Here is a 16,466-nt window from a genome sequence, read left to right as displayed (position 1 = left end):
CGGCATATTTAGACGTTAGTGAAATAATGCAACATGACAACTTGCCTATTAATTAACGCAAAAATGCTCCACCTTTCCAAAGCTGTAGAACCGCTTCACGAATTTGGACCAAGATAATAAAACCATATTTGTAATCCTCAGAACAAGATCTTTAAAGGTCACCTGAAATGCTTGATATAACTTTGCTTCATATGAAAGCTTAGCTAATGATTAGCCTATTCGTCAAATTTGAAAGTCCAATGTTTTATATTTTATGAGATATGGTCTTCTGAATTCATGACATTGACGATTTCCGAAGGCCGAATTCAAATAGCGCGAGCGAATTTGAATTACCCAAGCTGGGGCGAGTTTGACGTAATAGTTGCCATTGCATGTTTTGCTCAGTGCAGCCAGTAGCAGTAAAATTAAATTTCGCCAATTTTCTTTTGTTGTTGCTGCTACTATTAATGCGTGTTTATCTCGATGTCTTCAACGGAGGAAGAAGTCGAATTTGACATCGAATATATTGCTACGGAGGTCCAGCCTTACATGTTTGAACCGCTAGCTAGTAGCAATAATGTTGAAACTGACGAAGATCTGTCTTCGTCGTCGTCAACGGACAGCTCATCTGACGAATATACTCACAGGATTGGAAATACAAACTGGTGCGTTGCTTTTTTTCATGATTAACATTTCAGATCGCGTCATAAAATTCTTTTCTTTATTTTAATGGCAGGTGTGAGTGTGACTGTGTGGCGATGACAACCGGCCGGGAAAGCATTTGTTGCCATGAGGAACCGAAGACAGACCCTAAAATTCATGGTGACCATTTATGCATCACAGAAGAACAAGAGTTTCACATGGTCTGCATCAACGAAACAGTCGTTAGAACAGCTATGGTTGTATTCGTTCACGATCACGGGGCAATACCAGACGCTCCAGAAACCGAGTCAGTTTCAGCTTTTTTGATATCTCCTCATATATCGACAATAATTTGCTTATGTTTGATTTTGTTTTGTTTCCCAGAACTTTGCGTTACACTGCCTATAGGCAATGGACAGCATGGATACATGGAAAGCTTGGCAAGAAATATCGACTTCCTATACCATCCTGTGCTGTTAAAGAAATAAGGAAAGCATTTCCTTCACCTTCTGGCATATATAAAGGCTTTGAATATGCACAGCATTTATAAATACCTGTGAGTGTTAGACTTCAGTTTAGTTAAGATTGAATCGTGAAGTATGTTGTTGCACTGCTGTTACTTTATCAACTTTTTCAACTCTACTAGTCAGTGGATCTGGTATTTTTTGTTGTCTTTCTGTTGCAATTGCTTGGTTTAAACTGGAATTAGCATGTCTGCACCTTATCACTTCCTCCATTAGTTGTTTCACATAGTCTGTAAAACAGGGGGAGAAGAATTAAACTGAGAAGTGCAAGAAATGTACCATCAGTAGAACAATTATTTGGCTTTTGAGTGCTAAAACTTGTCCTTACCATAAGTACTATCAATTTTAACACCTTTGATGACTCCACATGACTGTCTTGATTTGGGGTGAGACACTTTCCACATTAATTCCCATTTTCTTTTTGCGCTTTGTTCTTTACTTCCATTTTCATTGAAATGGAGAGCAGCAATCAGTAATCTAAAAATTTAATTTTACTTTTAGTGTGCCACCTTGCAATCATTTTCAGTATGAAAACAACATTGTTTATTGTTTGTTTACCTAGCTTGCATTGCCTTGTAAAGAAATGTGTATGCTTTGGTGCATATAGTATAACAACTCGATGAAAACCTTCAAGAGCTGATGTTTGTTTCTCATGGCTGAGCTTCCCAATATCTTTCATGAGATACCTGCTTTCAACAATCGATGCCAATTCAGTAAATGCTCTAGATCCTTGGAAAAAAGATAGAAAATTTTATGGTGCCCATTTATGTCATATGTTGACAAATAACACCACATTGTGGCATTGGCTGGCAATTGAAGTTTGTTGATAAAGAAAGTATCAATTACTGTAAATAACTATTATGTCTTATACCAGAGCATTTAGGATTAATTTGTACCTTTCTTTATCCATAAGCGAGGCTCAAGAGTACCATGCTCACATTTTGGAAATAATTCGCTATGACCATCATGAATGTTGCAAATGTGATTCAGCAATGATAGCCATTTAGCCTTAAGTAGTTTCTCATCACCACCACTACTTGCAGCACACCAGTAGACATGGTTAGATATTGACTGTGCCCAATCAAGTAGCAATCTACATCCACTCTTCTTACCGGCTGCCATTACCTTTTTTTTGATACCTGTAGAAAAAAATAGACACTGTACATTGGTTAAAAATTGTAATGCAAAACATAGCAATAATTGATCAAAATATCATGAAATTAAATGCAATTAGAAAAATTCTAAAACCTCTTAATCACTTGGTAATTTATGATTATAAAGATACTCTTTGATCAAATCAGGAAGTACTTTATTTTAAGACCCATTGCTGTACTTTGAGCAGCTTTTGGTAGCCTTAATTTTACCTTTGCCACATGCCAAACATCAAAATAGTGCTTCACTCCTGGCTGTAGGGTTTTCATGTATTTTTTAACTTGGCAATGCCTGTCTGTGATAAGATGACTCACTTGAAGATTGTGTGACTGAATAAGCTTAAAAGATCTTTTCAGTCCTTCCAATTCCATTGCCCTGAATTTGCAACTTCATTTGACTGTAATAGATATATTAATGTAAATAAAATCATACAGTGTTTGGGATATGTATGTCTGCAAGTATGCATGTATGTTGGTGTATATCACATGATTTAGTTACACACATTGTATTCATGTTGTATAAGTACATATTACACATTTCCTAAAATGTGTTTGCATACAATACTGTTTTGAATACAATACTATAAACTAATGAATTGAGCTAGTTACCTGAACTAATTGTGTGTCTAGAATTTTATTGCTTTCTAAATCCATGCAGCTGTATGAGCAATATTTTGCACAATAGCCTGGTGAATCACATCGTCCATCACCCCCAATAACAACCTGCTTTCCCTGACGCTCTGTCATCATAATAGTCTGGTGCTTTTTCCAAACATTCAAAGATTGTTGGTATTGCGTCTTTCTTTAACCTTAACCTGGTTGGTCGCCATCCTAAAGATTTCAGGACTCCGGGGTTTTGGACAAAACAGCAGGCTTCAAAGTGTGCCGAACAGAGCTTTGACCTTTTCGAAGGATTCCAATCTTTCCTTTTCACCTTATCGACTCCATGCTTGGCGTAAAGGATTTTAGCGGGAAACTGAAACCCAACTTTTCCTTAGATTGGTTCTCAGAAGAACCGTTTTTGCAGTTAAATGCCACATAGTAAACCATCTTAAAATAGCCGATCAAAATCAAACTTTATTTATGAATTCATATTTGCCGCTTTCTCGCGCGAAATGTCAATGGCAACTATTACGTCACGCCGAGTACTTTCCGACGATAAACCGACGGAATATTTTTTACTTCTATTCAAAAAAAACACAAATTCACACGTTGATATCTCTTAAAATAATCATGGGATTGTTTTCAAATTTTCTTTGAATAGTCTACGCAATATATACATTTTATATGTCAAATAAACAGAAATATGAATTTTGCATTTCAGGTGACCTTTAAGACGATACTAAACACAAGTAAATTGTAGCGTGTTAACTTCATGAAAATTAGATATATATAAACATGTCAGTTAAGTACCGCGAATATTAAGTAACGCAAAACGTCTCCACATTTCTCAAGCTGTAGATTCGCTCCTGGAATGTCGGCCACAATAATAAAGACATATTTGTAATCCTCATAGCAAGATCTTTAATCTGATACCAAATACGAGTATATTGCAGCGTGTTAACTAGTTCAACACCCGGCATATTTAGACGTTAGTGAAATAATGCAACATGACAACTTGCCTATTAATTAACGCAAAAATGCTCCACCTTTCCAAAGCTGTAGAACCGCTTCACGAATTTGGACCAAGATAATAAAACCATATTTGTAATCCTCAGAACACGCTCTTTAAAACTATACTAAACACAAGTAAATTGCAGCGTGTTAACTTCATGAAAATTAGATATATATAAACATGTCAGTTAAGTACCGCGAATATTAATTAACACAAAACGTCTCCACATTTCTCAAGCTGTAGATTCGCTCCTGGAATGTCGGCCACAATAATAAAGACATATTTGTAATCCTCATAGCAAGATCTTTAATTTGATACCAAATACGAGTATATTGCAGCGTGTTAACTAGTTCAACACCCGGCATATTTAGACGTTAGTGAAATAATGCAACATGACAACTTGCCTATTAATTAACGCAAAAATGCTCTACCTTTCCAAAGCTGTAGAACCGCTTCACGAATTTGGACCAAGATAATAAAACCATATTTGTAATTCCTCAGAACGATCTTTAAGACGATACTAAACACAAGTAAATTGTAGCGTGTTAACTTCATGAAAATTAGATATATATAAACATGTCAGTTAAGTACCGCGAATATTAAGTAACGCAAAACGTCTCCACATTTCTCAAGCTGTAGATTCGCTCCTGGAATGTCGTACAATAATAAAACCATATTTGTAATCCTCATAGCAAGATCTTTAATCTGATACCAAATACGAGTATATTGCAGCGTGTTAACTAGTCCAACACCCGGCATATTTAGACGTTAGTGAAATAATGCAACATGACAACTTGCCTATTAATTAACGCAAAAATGCTCTACCTTTCCAAAGCTGTAGAACCGCTTCACGAATTTGGACCAAGATAATAAAACCATATTTGTAATCCTCAGAGCACGCTCTTTAAGACGATACTAAACACAAGTAAATTGTAGCGTGTTAACTTCATGAAAATTAGATATATATAAACAAGTCAGTTAAGTACCGCGAATATTAATTAACGCAAAACGTCTCCACATTTCTCAAGCTGTAGATTCGCTCCTGGAATGTCGGCCACAATAATAAAGACATATTTGTAATCCTCATAGCAAGATCTTTAATCTGATACCAAATACGAGTATATTGCAGCGTGTTAACTAGTTCAACACCCGGCATATTTAGACGTTAGTGAAATAATGCAACATGACAACTTGCCTATTAATTAACGCAAAAATGCTCTACCTTTCCAAAGCTGTAGAACCGCTTCACGAATTTGGACCAAGATAATAAAACCATATTTGTAATCCTCAGAACACGCTCTTTAAGACGATACTAAACACAAGTAAATTGTAGCGTGTTAACTTCATGAAAATTAGATATATATAAACATGTCAGTTAAGTACCGCGAATATTAAGTAACGCAAAACGTCTCCACATTTCTCAAGCTGTAGATTCGCTCCTGGAATGTCGGCCACAATAATAAAACCATATTTGTAATCCTCATAGCAAGATCTTTAATCTGATACCAAATACGAGTATATTGCAGCGTGTTAACTAGTTCAACACCCGGCATATTTAGACGTTAGTGAAATAATGCAACATGACAACTTGCCTATTAATTAACGCAAAAATGCTCTACCTTTCCAAAGCTGTAGAACCGCTTCACGAATTTGGACCAAGATAATAAAACCATATTTGTAATCCTCAGAAGACGCTCTTTAAGACGATACTAAACACAAGTAAATTGCAGCGTGTTAACTTCATGAAAATTAGATATATATAAACATGTCAGTTAAGTACCGCGAATATTAATTAACGCAAAACGTCTCCACATTTCTCAAGCTGTAGATTCGCTCCTGGAATGTCGGCCACAATAATAAAGACATATTTGTAATCCTCATAGCAAGATCTTTAATCTGATACCAAATACGAGTATATTGCAGCGTGTTAACTAGTCCAACACCCGGCATATTTAGACGTTAGTGAAATAATGCAACATGACAACTTGCCTATTAATTAACGCAAAATGCTCTACCTTTCCAAAGCTGTAGAACCGCTTCACGAATTTGGACCAAGATAATAAAACCATATTTGTAATCCTCAGAACACGCTCTTTAAGACGATACTAAACACAAGTAAATTGTAGCGTGTTAACTTCATGAAAATTAGATATATATAAACATGTCAGTTAAGTACCGCGAATATTAATTAACGCAAAACGTCTCCACATTTCTCAAGCTGTAGATTCGCTCCTGGAATGTCGTACAATAATAAAACCATATTTGTAATCCTCATAGCAAGATCTTTAATCTGATACCAAATACGAGTATATTGCAGCGTGTTAACTAGTTCAACACCCGGCATATTTAGACGTTAGTGAAATAATGCAACATGACAACTTGCCTATTAATTAACGCAAAAATGCTCTACCTTTCCAAAGCTGTAGAACCGCTTCACGAATTTGGACCAAGATAATAAAACCATATTTGTAATCCTCAGAACACGCTCTTTAAGACGATACTAAACACAAGTAAATTGTAGCGTGTTTACCGTATAAAAACCGTACTATCTTGAATCCTGTGGTACCTTCACAGTCGACTTTGCACGGCTGTAGATTCGCTCCACGAATTTGGACCAAGATAATAAAACCATATTTGTAATCCTCAGAAAACGTACTTTCGGATGTTACCAAACACAAGTATTTTCCAGCGTGTTTATTTCTTGAAAATTAGGCCTTTTTAGATGTCAACATTTATGCATTGTAAACATCGCGCAATTATTTAACGTAAAGAGACAAAAGCGGAAGTAGTCTTTAAAATGCTGTATATTTGCTCCAAGACTTTCGACCAAAATAAAAATAGTATAATCCTTGTCTAAATAACTTGGTCTTTACAACGGCACCAAACACGTGTGCATGTTTTGCTTTTGTAGCAAAAATACGGTTTTCTATTTTGTTTCTGAAACTGATGTTATTTAATAACATTAAAATGAATGTGGTGTCAACTTCACACTTTATGCTAATTTTGAATGTTGTGGTGAATCCTGTGGTGAATGTAAGGATGAATGTCAGGATGAATGTCAGGATGAATCCTGTGGTACCTTCACAGTAGTCTTCGGTTCCTCATGGCAACAAATGCTTTCCCGGCCGGTTGTCATCGCCACACAGTGTCCACATTCACACCTGCCATTAAAATAAAAGAAAAGAATTTTATGACGCGATATGAAATGTTAATCATGAAAAAAAGCAACGCACCAGTTTGTATTTCCAATCCTGTGAGTATATTCGTCAGATGAGCTGTCCGTTGACGACGAAGACAGATCTTCGTCAGTTTCAACATTCTTGCTACTAGCTAGCGGTTCAAACATGTAAGGCTGGACCTCCGTAGCAATATATTCGATGTCAAATTCGACTTCTTCCTCCGTTGAAGACGTCGAGATAAACACGCATTAATAGTAGCAGCAACAACAAAAAGAAAATTGGCGAAATTTAATTTTTACTGCTACTGGCTGCACTGAGCAAAAACATGCAATGGCAACTATTACGTCAACTCGCCCCAGCTTGGGTAATTCAAATTCGCTCGCGCTATTTGAATTCGGCTTTCGGAAATCGTCAATGTCATGAATTCAGAAGACCATGTCTCATAAAATATAAAACATTGGACTTTCAAATTTGGCGAATAGGCTAATCATTAGCTAAGCTTTCATATGAAGCAAAGTTATATCAAGCATTTCAGGTGACCTTTAAATACCATGAAATACCGCAATAGTTATGACACCCGATGCGTTTGCTCTGTCTATTGAAAGATTCTGCTTTACTTGTATAAGTCCAGCTATTAAATTGATTAACCTCTTAATCGTACTCTTAAAAATCGTTTGAATATTCGCTGGAGGATGTAACCTCTTGATCTTTGTCGAATTTTGGCGCTGATAAAAACTTACAAAAGTAATTGCTCTTCTGGTCATTTTCCTAAAACAAACGATGGATAACATCTGGACCTATTTTTGTGATTAAGTTTTCTGTCATAGGCTGGTGGTCTTTTAGGAATCCAAATCGTCGTACAATCAACATGTATATTCACAATCCTAATTACTTATTGAGGTTATTTTGCCTGTAAATTTTTATGGTTTCTAAGGTTAGCTTACACATTGTTGGCTGATTTTCTCACCATCGAACCACTGTCTTATTAGCTACATTAACATTTCATATATCAATATTTCAAATAGTTTAAACATATAATTTCGAAGGTGTAAAATAATAGGCTAAAAAATTCCTTCTGAGATTGGTTGTTGACACATAACAAAAGCACTTTTACATAATAAAATGCACGACGATGATGTTAAATCTATTTGACTCCCAAGACCATGTTATTGTAGCAGTAACTATAACAAACACACACGCTAGTGTGCCACAATGCACTTTGTGTAATCTAGATGTAATCTTCTGCTAACGATATGTTATACCAACTATTTTACATAACCAACTATTTTCAACTAATTTTCAACCATCAAAAAAGTCCCCCACAACCATGCAGTGACTAGATGTCGCGTGAACTATACGGATTTCTAGACTATAATCTGCGTCATGACTTGACGAGAATTTCTCACATTATGTATAATGGCCTCAATTGTCTCACACGTCCCAATTTAATTAGTCGACTTATATCCCGCGCACTTGCACGTGTAACATTCGTTCTCGGCACTCGAGCTAGCCATAGATCAAAAGTATCATAAATACCAAATTAAAAGTTATATTAAGTTATTCTTACTTTGCAGCTTGTATTTTTACCAAAGTCTTTGTATTGAATTGACTTATTTATTAGGTTGAGTTCCTGTGTTCTCTTACCAGATTACCATTTCATCTTGGAATTAGTTTAATATTAGTTTAATTAGTTTAGTGTAGTGTAACAACTGGCTCCTTTAAAGAATTTGTATGTCTTTGTCTAAATTTTAGACAAAGACATGTTAGTTCTGAAGGTCCTGTATGTGTAACTTCCTGATCACAGGTCATGTCTCAAAATTGACGTGGGTGAAATTTCAGCAAATGAGTTATTTTGAGTGAAATTTCAGCAAATGAGTCGTTTGTTTATTTTTTATACTTATAAAATTTTACTGGTTTGATATTGATAATGGTGCATTCAAAACTCTTTCCTTTATACGTGGCAAGAGATTGCTTCTATAAAATATGGACGTTGGATTTACTGCACTGATGTGTGAAATATTAGTGTAGTGTAACAACTGGCTCCTTCAAGGAATTTATCCGTGGCGTCTCCATTACTGTGCGTAATAGTCAAGAAAGGCTATTTGTCGTTTTGTTGTGAAATGGGTGAGTTAGTCGAATGTCTCCTTTGAAATGATTTATGGACATCTCTACTTGTACGTACGTATAAAAACAAAAAATAATTTTTTATTCGATATTCCAACTTATTATTCACAATGTTACGACGTACATTCATAGCTTCAAAATTTTCCCAGTTCATTTTTCTAAATTCACACTGTTTAAGACTTTAATATCTCTAGAAACAAGTTCAACTTTTCGAACATACTTTTTCATCTGATTAAATCGAACAGTCAGTTCACTTGGATCAGTGCAACCATTCCATCGATGGTAAAGATCAGCGTACAAGTCCAGGTATATAACGTACTTGCATTTCCAATCTTCTTCTTCTGTAAGTTGTTGAAGATTTACGTATATTTGTTAAAAATGAGCATCAATAATTATGTGAGCATTTCCACATAATGAGCATCAATAATTATGTGTCAAATCTGTTCCATAGCTACAAGCCATTGTTTCTCAATAGACCACTTTGGCGGTTTTATTTGAATAAAAAGCACGTGCTCGCTAAGTGAAAAACTCGGACAAACATGGCGGAAAGTCATAACAATGACTAATTTGCTATATGAAATAGAAATATTTTTCGCTCTCTTGCAAATGTAGCGACGAATCAAACTTAGTCATAGTTGATGTGCGTCAACGTATATACGATGTGAGTAAGCACAACAACGCTACAAGCTAACCACACAAGCCCGACCACAAAGCATGAAAGCACTATAACGCGCTTAGAAAGAAGTAAGTCATCCCACTATTACGTGCAGGATATGACTGAGAACACTTTTAGTTACTATATAAATGCACGATAAAATATAGAATAGGACAAGAGATGAATAGAGCATAGCAAAATTCAATGTGAACTCGTATGATTAAATATAATGCAATAATAATAACGATACGTGGCGGAGTAATTTTATAACAATGGTTACGACGAAGAGGTGCGCTTGGGGAACCTGCAAAAGCGATTCGCGGTATCCTGATAGTTTAAAACGAGACGCAAGTAGAAGCAAAGTATTTTTTTTACGTTTTCCTGGGGATAAACCATAGCGACAAGCGAGAGCGCTGGATTCGTGCGTGTCATCGAGGTGACAGATTTGTGTGTACGAAAATTAACAATGAAACCATATATTGATTCTGTTGTGTCTATCTGTGCAGCATTGGTTAATTTGCAACCACAGATTATTGCATCACCTTAAAAACATTGTATATAGAAGCTTTAAAAAATATACAATAAAATATTCCTTTGTGTTAAAGATAAACTTAGATCAATGCAGAGTAAACAATGTGTGCAAAGTTTTGTGCCATTTATTTCTTTCCATTGTGGCATCCTTGCTACTGAACCATTTATGTTCCATGAGAATGAAATCATTGGGACATTTCTCATATTTTTCAATATCCTAAAAAATTTTGTGAGATTGAAAAAGTAAGCACTCTTCCCTATGTTATTGCATTGAGTACATCTTTCCTATTATTAGGCTCTAACTTGAAGAAACATGTAGTTTCCATAATTACCTTCAAAAGTATTTAATAAAAGTTATACAAAACAGCACAGAGATTTGAAGAGATTTCCTGCTGTGGGACCTACCAAATAATGCATATAGCAAGAATTATTTGCACAATATATTTTATTGGTGGTATGATAAGAACTCACTTTTAACATGATGAGAACGATGCTTTCTTTTGATGCTGTGCTTTTGAAAGGTGTAGTCAAATATCTTCAGAATGAAAAGTAAAATTCTTATCCAACAGTAACATAGCAATGAGAGTAGGCATAGTGCAATGGAAAAACAATTACTGTGAAATATATTCAAATGTAGATTTCTTGTCTTCTTTATCCCAAGTTAAAGAGTCCAGAACAAGGATATGCCTAAATATGAAATTGGTTACTATTGTAACATTACATGCTTTAAAGGAACACATGCAATATAGCAAATGTTGCTTTTCCTACCATGGTGAAATGATGGCCAAAAACCAGTGTAGGCTAAAATAATGGAATAAAACTTTTTTTTGCAAAGATGCTACATTTGTTGTCTAAAGCATTTTTACCTTCTGTTGATTGGCACAAACACATAATCTTTTTCAAGTAACTTTGCACTGAAAAATTGTTCTGCAGCTTGGATTCTTCTAGTCTACAAACATTAAATACAATGTATAAAAGTAGAATATTTGAAAGATAAGTGCAATATCATTGTCAGTTACTGAAACCTGCTTGATGTTCTCACTTTCAGTTCTTGATCTCCAACAGAACAGAATAGAATAAAGTGTCTACTATGGGTATTCACAGCAGTGCTCACTAGAAATGAAATTATACAGTTCACTAGCATTAGTAAATTTACTTTGGTAGTGTAATCAACCTATTTGCTATTTTAAAATCAATCAATATTGCATAGAAAGAATATACCTCATTAATATAGACAAGATTGTGTCTGTGATAAGTCCCTTTGGTTGTAGACTGTCTATGTCTTCTTGTTGCACATCAAAGCCAAATAAGACAACAGACTTCATCGGCGGATCACTGTTTTCTGTCTCTAAGATGCTTACCGTATCATCTAAGGAAATTAAGAAAAAAATTGAGGAGCATAACAAAACATCCTGGCGCTTAATAAACCACTTGATACTTGATATGTGATACCTGTTTTGCATAAAAAAGCAGCCTCATTTTCATCTTTGTTCACCGGATTTTGTTTATGAAAATACTTTATCTTTGTGGAGCCTATCATAAGCAACATTACTGCAAATTAGCTTCAAGTAAATTTGCTAAGGTAACACTCAAATTAAATGCTTACCATTTGTACATTCAGAAGATACCTTATTCAAAATGCAGAATTTTTGAACATGTGTGGCACAACCTTGTAAGCCAAAATTGTTTAAGAATGCTTCGAATCCATTTACACTTTACTTGTAACACTATCCTCTCCTCTAGAATTAAGCAGATCATCAAGAGAATACAAAGCAGATGATACATGCTTACATCCACCATCTCTACCACCAAGACAACAGCAATACGCATCAAGCACACTGCCGCGATTAGACCCGTTTCCTTCCAATATAAACCATAAATCGTAAACATCTTTACCATCTTTAGTCATTTCTTTCATTGTAGGCTTAACCTTGCCTATATAAACATGGACCCCAGCATCTTGCCTGTAGGCTGTTAGCAAAGACTCAACATATCCATCGTAAAAGTGCTTTATAGTGCTTTCATGCTTTGTGGTCGGGCTTGTGTGGTTAGCTTGTAGCGCGTTGTTGTGCTTACTCACATCGTATATCCGTTGACGCACAACAACTATGACTAAGTTTGATTCGTCGCTACATTTGCAAGAGAGCGAAAAATATTTCTATTTCATATAGCAAATTAGTCGTTGTTATGACTTCCGCCATGTTTGTCCGAGTTTTTCACTTAGCGAGCACGTGCTTTTTATTCAAATAAAACCGCCAAAGTGGTCTATTACTAACCAGTCTCAACTTCACGACAAAAAAAAGTCGATTCGTCCTTCATCCACTCACGAATATCATCTATTGAAATCCTGTGAGCTTTAGATAATGAAAAAAAGAGAATTTACTGCTTTCATGTGAGTCGTAAATAGTTCATATCCAAAATCGGAGTCAAATATAACCACACAGCAAATACAAACATATACTCACACGGAAAGCACCTGCATAACTTTTCAATATCTGATTTTGCAGTTTCTTCCACGTCAACAGCTCGCTTCATCCTTGCCATCAGCAAATTGCCTCAAAAAACAAAATTTAATTCATACCTGCCATTACATAATATGATGACATGTTAGCTATGTATATGTTCAAACAAAGAAACAAAAACTAGTTATACCTAAATTAATCTTCGTTTTCTTTCCATAATGTAAAAGAGCATCACTGAGTACATCAACTCTGTCACTTGGACGCATTTCTTTAGTCATTCTGCTAAATTTGCGAATGTAAGCCCACAATCTCTCCAACATCTCACCGTCAGTTAGGCCAAATCCTTCTTTACGACGGGGACTAAATTTAACCTTTACAAGAAAGATTTAGCAAACAATTATTGACTTTTATCATTTTATCATCTACAATACCATTAGTTATGACAGCATAAAACTCAGGTATCACCATCTGTTAATAGGTATGAAAAATAAAACAATAACAACTAACTTGGCATCGTCCAACATGGCCATAGCTGTGAAAAATTGGAATTGAAAATTGAAAAATGTCAATAATTGGATCCTCCAAATTCTTTTGTAAAAACAAAATAAAGAAAACATGTGAAAGACTACATTTTCAAAGAAAAAAAGTGTTGAGGGAAAGTTATTGACTAAGGAAACAGTTAACAAAGCAACTATTGTCAATTGAATATTACCTGTAAGTGTTTCACCAACATGCATGCAACATCATACAATATGTTTATTTTGAGTGCAGGTTTATCAGCATTATCTTTCTCTAATTCTTGGAGAACATAAACTGCATAGCTCAATCTATAAAATATGTAGAATATTTTTAAATAATGTAACCACATGTATGCAAAAGATTCAGCACTTGCACAAAGCATTGAAAGTAGCAAACCAACTGAAAAATATATTTACACCATCACATGCAAGCATCTTAACCACCTCTTTCAAACAAAGAACATTTAGGTAAAATAGGTGAAAATGTGTGTAACAGACCTCTCTCCATGTTTCAAATTTAAGAATTTTTTAGGAAACTCATGTCGACAGCCTCGCCCAAAGATTGCTGTTTCATCAAGAGCTCTGTAGCGATTCATTGATCGAACAGCATTCCCAGCAAGAAAACCATGACACTCCTATAAGTATCAATATGTAACAAACAAAAAAGTATACAAGAGCTTTATTTCCTAAAGCCCATCGCACAAATTTATTGAAAATAAAAACTATGTGGTAGAGAATGTAAAAAAATCAAATATATTCAAAGCACTGTAACTTCCATGCCTGAATTTTCATTAGAATAACAAAGTATATTAAAGCTACATTGACCTTGTTTGATGTAGGTGTGGTATAATTGGCAACAAATTGATGAACATGTGTCTGATCATAGTACAGCAATATTTTAATATATAACGAAGGATACAGCTTTTTTCCTTCGTTCCTTCGAGGGTATCTTAAAAGCTGGGCTGGAAAGAGGCAACAAATTGATCAACATGTCATTATACCGAGGCGTGCCAAACATGCAATAAAAGATTGGAAGATGCAAAGCGTCTAATGCACAAATCAATAGAATTATAATAAAACTGTGTATTGAGGGTCTGTGCATTTACATTATTTAAATTCTAGAAGTCGTTTCCAAAACTTTTTATATTAAAGTTGATGTGGAAGAAAATCTGATGATTTCAGCTTTTGTAGAGGTAATATTTTTGCATAGCTGTTTAAATGATTACGCACTGCACAATTAATAATTTTTATTTTCCCTGATGTAAGATGTAAATGCCTCTTTGTCATATTCGTGGTTTAGGGGTGTTGTAGCCAGTTGTAGCCAATGGTTGTAGGAATATGTTAGCAGAAAAATGGACTTCCCCTCCAATAGAGGCTTGTGATTGGCTAAATATGTGAAAGGGAATTCCCCAGCAAATAAAAGCTAAAAAGTAAACATTTTGTATGACCGGTTATATTACGACAACCGTCTAACGTGAAATTCGTCTTTGCCAGAGCATTTATATGCTTTAATTTTGTGCAGTAAATTTACCAAACTATTTCATTCCAAAGCTGCATTTAGGTGCGACAGCTAAAAGGAAAATTACCACCATTAACAATACAAGATGATGACAACACAAGAAAACAAGAACGGCGTTGTAATGGGTTCACCCAAACAACCCAGAGCTGTTGAAAAAATGAAGGAAGACTATCGTCAGTACTCTAATGATAGCGATTCTAGAGTGGATTCGGGTTTGGGAAGCATGTCGGAAAATGAAAGCCAACATTCTCTCAGTTCTTGTACAGACAGTTATTATGACGAAACGCGAAATCAACAATGCGTGTCGAGCCCCAACGATTCAATGGATATGAAAAAAGTCATAAATAAAACTGAGGATTTGAAGATAGACGAAGGTTATGATTCAATGACTTCGAAAATAAATTACTTTCAAATGAATGTGCATTGTGTACAGAGTTTTGCTCAAACGCAAAACCTGCGTTTTATGATGGCGGCTAGTTGGCCATATTTCCTGGTACGAAATGGCGATGGAGACACGTATGTATTTGTGTTTGACAAACTTTTATAAGAAATCGATTTATGTATGTTAAGGTGTGATACAGCTCACGTAAAATATACTTTGGGGCGTGAATACGTGTGATTATGACGGTAGAAAAATTTGGGAATTACCATTCATTGTTTTTCACTTTGCTTGCTTGACTTTGCTGGGGGTGAAACGTCATAAGGATTATTATTCTGGAATGTTTTCTACTTAATTTTAAATTTTAATAAGAACTGTAAGCAAATCATGATGACCATTCACTTTAGAGTCACTCTTTCTATTTTAAGTGTCTTTGAAGATTTCCGCCCACAACATTCGGTGTGAATTAAATTTTACAAGTGAAGGAGGAGGATGTTAAACATTTTCAAAGAAGTCTTATTGTTAAAAATTCCCTCAGACTTCCTTATTCCATTGTGATTAATCCACAAAATATTTTTCTTATAATAGATCATTACATTTGGCAATTATCAATTGCAATGCTGAAGTCATTGATGCTATTGTGGATGTATTACCAAAAAGGGAATACTTTGATCTTTACAACAATTTAATACAAACGCCACTTCATTTGGCAGTGATAACAAGACAGCATGGGGTTGTTTCAAAACTTATTAATCACGGAGCTAGTGTTGAACTTGTAGATAGAAATGGTCAGACATGTATACATCTTGCTTGCTATCATGGAGACTTAAAATTTCTGAAAGCTATTTTAAATCATGCCCAAAATATTTGGATCACAAGCTGCAGTTGCAAGAGTTACTGGAATCACGAAATTTTGATGGTAGGATTTTGAAATAGTTTTGTAACACAGTATCATTTATTTAAAGTTGACAAATTTCTCATTAATTCTTTCAGGTTTGACTCCTCTTGGTGTTGCAGTAAAAGAGAATCATATTAATATTGTTAGAGAACTTATTAAACTTGGAGCAAATACAAATGCTATGGTACAGACATATTAAATTATAAAAGTTTTCATCTACAACCATTTTCTTAACAATTTGTCTGTTTGTTTTCAGGACAGTAAAAGTGGTAATACAGTATTGCATTTAG

General features: G+C 35.0%; 4 protein-coding genes and 2 long non-coding RNA genes across 10 annotated transcripts in view; 2 read left to right on the top strand and 4 right to left on the bottom strand.

Annotated features, from left to right (window-relative positions):
- The first annotated feature begins 429 nt into the window (after positions 1-429).
- Positions 430-2,442, top strand: LOC124455186 (P2X purinoceptor 7-like). Its single transcript, XM_047005894.1, has 4 exons — positions 430-644; positions 716-928; positions 1,006-1,177; positions 1,708-2,442. The coding sequence occupies exons 1-3, from the start codon at positions 463-465 to the stop codon at positions 1,169-1,171; spliced, it is 561 nt and encodes a 186-aa protein (XP_046861850.1). The 5' UTR covers positions 430-462; the 3' UTR covers positions 1,172-1,177; positions 1,708-2,442.
- On the bottom strand, positions 1,197-3,043 carry LOC124455286. The gene is made up of 4 exons (XM_047005974.1): positions 2,995-3,043; positions 2,042-2,284; positions 1,704-1,874; positions 1,197-1,375 (listed from the first exon to the last, which is right to left on the bottom strand). Exons 1-4 carry the CDS (start codon positions 3,041-3,043, stop codon positions 1,197-1,199), a joined length of 642 nt encoding a protein of 213 aa, XP_046861930.1.
- A 3,797-nt stretch (positions 3,044-6,840) lies between these two features.
- On the bottom strand, positions 6,841-7,422 carry LOC124455201. Its single transcript, XR_006951766.1, has 2 exons — positions 7,145-7,422; positions 6,841-7,072 (listed from the first exon to the last, which is right to left on the bottom strand). It is a non-coding gene; the product is annotated as an uncharacterized LOC124455201 (long non-coding RNA).
- A 1,853-nt stretch (positions 7,423-9,275) lies between these two features.
- Positions 9,276-14,254, bottom strand: LOC124455183. The gene is made up of 8 exons (XM_047005889.1): positions 14,206-14,254; positions 13,879-14,015; positions 13,575-13,689; positions 13,370-13,450; positions 13,053-13,233; positions 12,866-12,955; positions 12,677-12,754; positions 9,276-9,555 (listed from the first exon to the last, which is right to left on the bottom strand). Exons 2-8 carry the CDS (start codon positions 13,974-13,976, stop codon positions 9,365-9,367), a joined length of 834 nt encoding a protein of 277 aa, XP_046861845.1. The 5' UTR covers positions 13,977-14,015; positions 14,206-14,254; the 3' UTR covers positions 9,276-9,364.
- LOC124455196 lies at positions 10,330-10,872 on the bottom strand. Its single transcript, XR_006951761.1, has 2 exons — positions 10,733-10,872; positions 10,330-10,617 (listed from the first exon to the last, which is right to left on the bottom strand). It is a non-coding gene; the product is annotated as an uncharacterized LOC124455196 (long non-coding RNA).
- Positions 14,255-14,814: 560 nt separating the features above from the next.
- Positions 14,815-16,466, top strand: part of LOC124455143 (nuclear factor NF-kappa-B p105 subunit-like) — a 2,644-nt gene continuing 992 nt past the window's right edge. For 2 of the 5 annotated variants that reach the window (XR_006951724.1, XR_006951725.1), the window contains exons 1-4: positions 14,824-15,415; positions 15,867-16,197; positions 16,272-16,360; positions 16,433-16,466. Coding sequence is in view for 2 of the 5 variants with exons in the window: in XM_047005867.1 (XP_046861823.1) it covers positions 14,985-15,415; positions 15,867-16,197; positions 16,272-16,277 (768 nt within the window). In the remaining 3 variants the exon portion in view is untranslated. Of the gene's footprint in view, positions 15,416-15,866; positions 16,198-16,271; positions 16,397-16,432 lie in introns of those variants that run through there. The other 3 variants (XR_006951723.1, XM_047005868.1, XM_047005867.1) reach the window with 3 other exon arrangements.

The sequence above is a fragment of the Xenia sp. Carnegie-2017 genome, unplaced genomic scaffold (assembly GCF_021976095.1).
Source record: "Xenia sp. Carnegie-2017 unplaced genomic scaffold, XeniaSp_v1 HiC_scaffold_30, whole genome shotgun sequence".
NCBI lineage: Eukaryota > Metazoa > Cnidaria > Anthozoa > Malacalcyonacea > Xeniidae > Xenia > Xenia sp. Carnegie-2017.
The sequence above is the reverse complement of the archived record's forward strand: the minus strand, read 5'-3'. Positions and strand labels throughout refer to the sequence as shown.

What these genes read in the sequence shown, in the direction of transcription:
- LOC124455186 (XM_047005894.1), top strand. Translation starts at nt 463, where the DNA reads ATGTCTTCAACGGAGGAAGAAGTCGAATTTGACATCGAATATATTGCT. An exon ending in AGGATTGGAAATACAAACTG is followed by an intron (nt 645 to 715) that starts GTGCGTTGCTTT and finishes TTTTAATGGCAG; the next exon opens with GTGTGAGTGTGACTGTGTGG. An exon ending in CCAGACGCTCCAGAAACCGA is followed by an intron (nt 929 to 1,005) that starts GTCAGTTTCAGC and finishes TTTGTTTCCCAG; the next exon opens with AACTTTGCGTTACACTGCCT.
- LOC124455286 (XM_047005974.1), bottom strand. Translation starts at nt 3,043, where the DNA reads ATGACAGAGCGTCAGGGAAAGCAGGTTGTTATTGGGGGTGATGGACGA. An exon ending in TATTGGGGGTGATGGACGAT is followed by an intron (nt 2,285 to 2,994) that starts GTGATTCACCAG and finishes TTTTTTCTACAG; the next exon opens with GTATCAAAAAAAAGGTAATG. An exon ending in TACAAGGCAATGCAAGCTAG is followed by an intron (nt 1,376 to 1,703) that starts GTAAACAAACAA and finishes CCTGTTTTACAG; the next exon opens with ACTATGTGAAACAACTAATG.
- LOC124455183 (XM_047005889.1), bottom strand. Translation starts at nt 13,976, where the DNA reads ATGAATCGCTACAGAGCTCTTGATGAAACAGCAATCTTTGGGCGAGGC. An exon ending in AATTTGAAACATGGAGAGAG is followed by an intron (nt 13,690 to 13,878) that starts GTCTGTTACACA and finishes CATATTTTATAG; the next exon opens with ATTGAGCTATGCAGTTTATG. An exon ending in TGTTGGTGAAACACTTACAG is followed by an intron (nt 13,451 to 13,574) that starts GTAATATTCAAT and finishes TTTTTACAAAAG; the next exon opens with AATTTGGAGGATCCAATTAT.